Source organism: Haplochromis burtoni, unplaced genomic scaffold (assembly GCF_018398535.1).
Source record: "Haplochromis burtoni strain Fernald_Lab_line unplaced genomic scaffold, NCSU_Asbu1 Contig_3291, whole genome shotgun sequence".
NCBI lineage: Eukaryota > Metazoa > Chordata > Actinopteri > Cichliformes > Cichlidae > Haplochromis > Haplochromis burtoni.
In genome coordinates, this window is record NW_024585652.1 from 1 (window position 1) to 6,770 (window position 6,770).

Below are 6,770 nucleotides of genomic sequence, written 5' to 3' on the forward strand. Positions count from 1 at the left end.
ACAAATATTTTTTAAAAATTCTGAAATTGATATTTTATTTATGAGGATGCTTTTGATCTGAATAAGGTTCTAAGAATGCCATGTGTACATCTGTACAGTTTATGGGTTACTTCTTACCATAACTGCATTTGGTTTTCTGTTTTATTTCTTTGTCATTATAGGAGAGATGTGGGAAAGCAGGCCAAAACCTCAACACATTGAGGACATCAGCAAAAAACAGCCAACGCCGGCAAGCACAGATCCAGTTGTTGTCCCTTTGACCACTATGAAGCAGCCCAGAAGACGCCAGTGCATTGATAGTGGGAACAGAAGCTTTACCTGTGATCAATGTGGAAAGTCTTTCACTCGGAGTAGCAGCTTAAAAGTACATCAGCTCATCCATACTGGAGTCAAAGCATTCAGCTGTGATCAGTGTGGAAAGTCTTTTAATCGACTTGGTCCCTTAAAAACTCATCAGCTCATTCATACTGGTATTAAGGCATTCAGCTGTGATCAATGTGGAAAGTCTTTTACTCTGAGTAGCAACTTAAAAAGACATCAGCTCATTCATACTGGTGTCAAGGCGTTCCGCTGTGATCAGTGTGGAAAGTCTTTTACTCTGAGTAGCAACTTAAAAGTACATCAGCTCATCCATGCTGGAGTCAAAGCATTCAGCTGTGATCAGTGTGGAAAGTCTTTTAATCGCCTTGATCACTTAAAAGCACATCAGGTCATTCATACTGGTGCCAAGGCATTCAGCTGTGATCAATGTGGAAAGTCTTTTACTCAGAAAAGCGACTTAAAAACACATCAGCTCATCCACAGTGGAGTTAAAGAATTCAGCTGCAATCAGTGTGGAAAGTCCTTTACTCAGAAAAGGTACTTAAAAAGACATCAACTCATCCATAGTGGAGTTAAAGCATTTGTTTGTAGTCAGTGTGGAAAAGCTTTTACTCAGATTGGTAACTTAAAAAGACATGAAGTCACGCATGCTGGTGTTAAATCATTTGTTTGTGGTCAGTGTGGAAAAGCTTTTACTCAGATTGGTCACTTAAAAAGACATCAAGTCATCCATGCTGGAGTTAAATCATTTGTTTGTGGTCAGTGTGGAAAGGGTTTTACTCAGATTGGCCACATAAAAACACATCAGCTCATCCATGCTGGGGTCAAAGCATTCAGCTGTGATCAGTGTGGAAAGTCTTTTACTCAGATTGGTCACTTAAAATCGCATCAGGTTATCCATAGTGGAGTTAAAGCATTTGTTTGTGGTCAGTGTGGAAAAGCTTTTGCTCACAGTTACAGCTTAAAAGTCCATCTGCTCACCCACAGTGGAGTTAAACCTTTCAGTTGTGATCAGTGTGGAAAGTCATTTACTCTGATTGGTCACTTAAAATCGCATCAGCTCATCCACAGTGGAGTTAAACCATTTGTTTGTGGTCAGTGTGGAAAGGCTTTTGCTCACAGTTACAGCTTAAAAGTCCATGAGGTCATCCACCCAGGAGCTAAACATTTCAGCTGTGATCACTGTGGAAAGTCGTTTGCACGGCTTGGTTACTTAAAAGCACATCGGGTCATTCATACTGGTGTCAAGGCATTCAACTGTGATCAGTGTGGAAAGTCTTTTAATCAGAAAAGAGACTTAAAACAACATGAGCTCATCCACAGTGGCGTTAAAGCATTTGTTTGTGATCAGTGTGGAAAGTCTTTTACTCTTATTGGTCACTTAAAAAGACATCAACTCATCCACAGTGGAGTTAAATCATTTATCTGTAATCAATGTGGAAAATCTTTTACTCAGAGTTGCAACTTAAAACGACATCAGCTCATTCATACTGGAGTTAAACCTTTCAACTGTGCTTAGTGTGGAAAGTCTTGTGCTAGGTTTCATCATCTAAAAAATCATCAGCTCATCCACACTAAAGTTAATCCACTGAAATATGAGCAGTGTGAAGTCTTTCATCCGTAACACAAACCTATTGAGGCATCAGCAAACCTACAAAGTGTCCTGCTGTGACAAAAGTGGCAGACTAATGGGACATTATCCTGACAAAGTTCATTTGAACACAGCTAGAAACACGAGGGATCTGAACCAATGCTCTTCTGCTGGGTCAATCTTAATCAGGCTTTACAGAATTCAGCTTTAATCTCCTGTTCAGTGTTACTGTGTGGAAGTCCATTAGATCAGTTATGACCTCATAAGTGTTGCATATTCAATTCAATTCAATTTTATTTATATAGCGCCAAATCACAACAAAAGTTGCCTCAAGGCGCTTTATATTGTACAGTAGATACAGAAAAAAACCCAACAATCATATGACCCCCTATGAACAAGCACTTTGGCGAAGGGGGAAGGAAAAACTCCCTTTTCACAGGAAGAAACCTCCAGCAGAACCAGGCTCAGGGAGGGGCGGGGCCATCTGGTTGGGGCAAAGAAGAAAAACAGGATAAAGACATGCTGTGGAAGAGAGACAGAGATTAATAACAGATTTGATTCCATGCAGAGAGGTCTGTTAACACAGAGTGAGCGAGAAAGGTGACTGGAAAGGAAAAACTCCCGGAAAGGAATCCCCGGCAGCCTACACCTATTGCAGCATAACTAAGGGAGGATTCAGGGTCACCTGGTCCAGCCCTAACTATACGCTTTAGCAAAAAGGAAAGTTTTAAGCCTAATCTTGAAAGTAGAAATAGCGTCTGTCTCCTGAATCCAAACTGGAAACCGGTTTCACAGAAGAGGGGCCTGAAAACTGAAGGCTCTCCATATGAACACTTATCCTGTGAATTGCCTGTTTGTTACCTAAGCAACACTTTTTAGTATGATGTCCATGTTAAAAGTAGCAGTGCTTAATTCTGTAAGTATTCTAACATGAATTGCTTGTAATGAAAGATATAAGTGTAACAACTGGAAAAAGTGCTGTTGCTTTATTGTTACTGCAGTATGTATTTTTTCCACTGGAACCTCTCATCGTTGTAATGAGGTGGTGCTGTATGTGTTAGCCAACCGCCTGTTAGAGCTACACAGTTTGAAATGTTCACAAAAGACATGGAAAATCAAATCAAGTCAAATCACTTTTATTGACACATCACATGTGCAGGTACATTAGTACAGCACATGTGAGTGAAATTCTTGTGTGCGAGCTTCACAAGCAACAGAGTTGTGCAAAATACAATAATGTAAACAAGCAAAATACAAGAATGTAAACAAGCAAAATACAAGAATGGCTACATCTGAAACTAATAAATATATGTACAATATATAATAATAGTATATGCATTTCACACGCCTGTCTGAAGCTGGCAGCCAGCATGTAGAAAGATTTCCTTTGAACTGTTATTAATTTTGTATGTTTTCTAAGTTTAGTCAAACCGTCCAATAAAAAGCAACAGAATTCTACCAGAACCTCCTGATTCTTGTTTCATGAATTGCATGGCTATTTACTAAAAGTCTAAATAAAACTCATAATTAAAAGGCCACTGGTGCAACATGGGTTAAAATCTATGCACGCAGAACAAAGTGGATGTTAATATTGTCATGCTAATATTATGTAAAAGATGTTGACTATATGAATGGTGTTATCTGTTCTGTGCAAACATCCGTGTAATCTTAAAAACTAAACATTATTCCCATCATCTGATCACAGAGAGAAGCAGAATGTCAGAACAGATCACCTTCTGGTCAAACTGAAACACCCGCTCGCACTGATGGTGAGTTTTGGTACATGCCTCACCATATGGTATACCACAATGACAAATGCTTATTCAGCCACCAAGGTGCCAATCTGAATGACCTGCATCTCCCAAGGCCCACACTGACATCCAGTATGTTGGGAATAATGTTGAGCTTTCGAGAAAATTCCACTGCTATTTGTAGTAATATTTAAGCAATTTTCATCAGCTGTAATTGCTGCCAAAGGACGAATCTCTTATCAGTTTCTTGCGGCGAGACCTGCAGACACAGCCAGCCCAGAGTGTCTAGGAATTTTCATGTCCTCCCTTTGGGAATCAGCTGTAGCTCGTGTTTTGTGACCAGTCACTTCTGGCTGACGAGGGATTTGAGGGAAAGCAATACTAATTGTAACTAAGTGTCCAGTAGACAGTGTTACATGTATCAGTGAATGCTGGTATGCAACATATTAATTTGATCACTCTACATGCACTGCTCATACACATGAATGCTTAATTAAGATTGAATTTTGTATCCTTTGGCAAAAACTGATTACATTTCCGTATGGAACTATTTGAGAATTTGCCAAAGATTATCAGTTATGGAGAGCAGTAGAAACAAAGGGAAGTTAGCTTGAGTAAAAGTTTCTAATGAATATCTCAGGCAGTACAAGTTATTGACAGATAGAAGTCCGTCAATAACTTGTACTGCCAAATTGTCAAAGGGATTTTCTTTAGTGTGATAATGCTAATTTTGGTCAATTAGGATGAAGATGACGTTGACCATCCCGTCTGTTTCTTTTCAAAAAATGTATAAAACACCAGCTACATTACAGCACGATTGAAAATGAGGCTTTAGCCTTGCAGCATTTCGAAGTGTACCTTGGGTCCAATCCTCTACCAACCATTGTATTTTCTGACCATAACCCCCCCAGATGCAGAACAGCAACCAACGCCTCATGAGCTGGTCTTTACTTTAACATTAATATCCGTTACAAGAAGGGTTTAGGTCAGGGGTGGGCAACTCCAGGCCTCGAGGGCCACTGTCCTACAGGTTATAGATCTCACCCTGGATCAACACACCTGAATAAAATGATTAGTTCATTACCAGGCCTCTGGAGAACCTCAAGACATGTTGAATTTAGTCATTTAAATCAGCTGTGTTGAATCAAGGACACATCTAAAACCTGCAGGACACCGGCCTGGAGTTGCCCACCTCTGATGTGTTTTTTGGTCTGCCACACCAGAGGGTCGCATAATTGTGTCCTGTGTCAATTTTGTTTTTTTACTCGGTAGCTGTAGGGGTGAGAAGCCATTTTTCTTTGGGAACCTTTTCACCTGTTTTTGGTTAGGGAGGCAGGTAAGAAACCTGTATTTTTCTTTTGGGGTTTCCCGTGTAGGTAAACCAGCTGCATTTCATTTCTAGAGTGTTGTTTGTTGTTTTGGCCATGCTCATCCTGACACCCGCTACCTTTTGGGACTTAATAAACTGACTGGCTGTTGCAAACTCCGTGACAGTTGTTTTTTGGTTCGTCTTCCTTGAGAGCAGGGAGTGTGGGGACATTTTCCTTTTTTAAAATTTTTTCCTTGTGTTGCACGCCAGTTTCCCCTGGGCTGGGGTGTAACAGTTCCTTGTAGGTCAATATCTCAGATGTCCTCAATTGACAGTCCCACCAGGCACATGACGCGGCATTTGGCCCAACCATCTATTGTGTATACGGCAGGAAATGTCCCTTCAGGATAGTCGGGCTCGAACCCAGGCTTCTCGTAGGGAAAGAGAGCCATCAAGTGCAGCCGCTGTGAGGTAAGTAACTAAATCAAATTGGGCCCAGTTCTCCATTTGTAGAACATTTCAACACCTCATATGCTACATTAATATATATGTATATAATGCAGGGAAAAAACAGAACTGCTTTCCATCCATTTTCTTCTGCTTTATCCGGGGCCGGGTCACGGTGGCAGCAGCCTAAGCAGAGAAGCCCAGACCTTCCTCTCCCCAGTCACCTGCTTTAGCTTGTCTGGGGGAACACCAAGACGTTCCCAGGCAAGCCGAGAGATAATCTCTCCAGCGTGTCCTGGGTCTGCCCCGGGGTCTCCTCCCGGTGGGACATGCCTGGAACACCTCACCCAGGAGGTGCCCGGGAGCATCCTTGTCAGATGCCCGAACCACCTCAGCTGGCTCCTTTCGATGTGGAGGAGCAGCGAGTCTACTCTGAGCCCCTCCCGGATGGCTGAACTTCTCACTTTATCTCTAAGGGAGAGGCAAGCCACCCTTCGGAAGAAACTCATTTCCGGCGCTTGTTTCCGCGATCTCGACCCCTATGGCACCTCCCGCGGGTGGTGCCATAGGGGTAGGGCGCATTGTGTGCCGGGCGGCAGCCAGGAGCGAATGCCCTGGCAGACCGATCCCTGGCTACCAAGACTGGCAATTGGGACATGGAGAAGGAGCCTGAGTTAGTGCATGAGGTTGAGAGGTACCAGCTAGATATAGTTTTTCTCACCTCTACGGATGGCTTGGGCTCTAGAACCAGTCTCCTGGAGAGGGGCTGGACTCTGTCTCAATCTGAAGTAGCCCCTGGTGAAAGGCAGCGGGCTGGAGTGGGTATTCTAATATCCCCTTGGCTTGCTGCCTGTACGTTGGGGTTCTTCCCGGTGGATGAGAGGGTTTGTTCTCTGCGCCTTAGGGTTGGGGATCGGGTCCTGACTGTCATCTGCACTTATGCACCGAGTGGTAGTTCAGAGTACCCAGCCTTCTTAGAGTCCCTGGGTGGGGTGCTGGAAGGTGCTCCACCTGGAGACTCTGTTGTCCTGCTGGGAGACTTCAATGAACTTCAATTTTAAAGTTTACTGGATAAAGTGGCTGTGTTGATGCTGTTTTTAACATTCAAACATACAAAACTATATGTTTGAATGTTAAAAACATTCAACCGCAAAGTTCTTTCATCTAAACTTGCACTTTTGAGGAAGCTATTGTTAGAACAATTAGCTTATAAAGTTAGACTCAGAGAAAAGGCTCTGGTGTGAAGTGTATGGTTTTCAGGGTTTTTATCGTTAAGTCCATTTCCCTGGGTCTTTTCCCATGTTGTAGTCATGTGTCTTATTTTGAAAGAACTATTTAAGCGTTAACATAG

The 6,770-nt window shown here is 42.4% G+C and overlaps 1 protein-coding gene across 1 annotated transcript; it reads left to right on the plus strand.

Moving 5' to 3' along the window:
- Window positions 1–13: 13 nt before the first annotated feature.
- LOC102295484 (zinc finger protein 665-like) lies at window positions 14–2,313 on the plus strand. Its single transcript, XM_042217856.1, has one exon. The coding sequence runs from the start codon at window positions 167–169 to the stop codon at window positions 1,838–1,840; it is 1,674 nt and encodes a 557-aa protein (XP_042073790.1). The 5' UTR covers window positions 14–166; the 3' UTR covers window positions 1,841–2,313.
- Window positions 2,314–6,770: the final 4,457 nt, after the last annotated feature.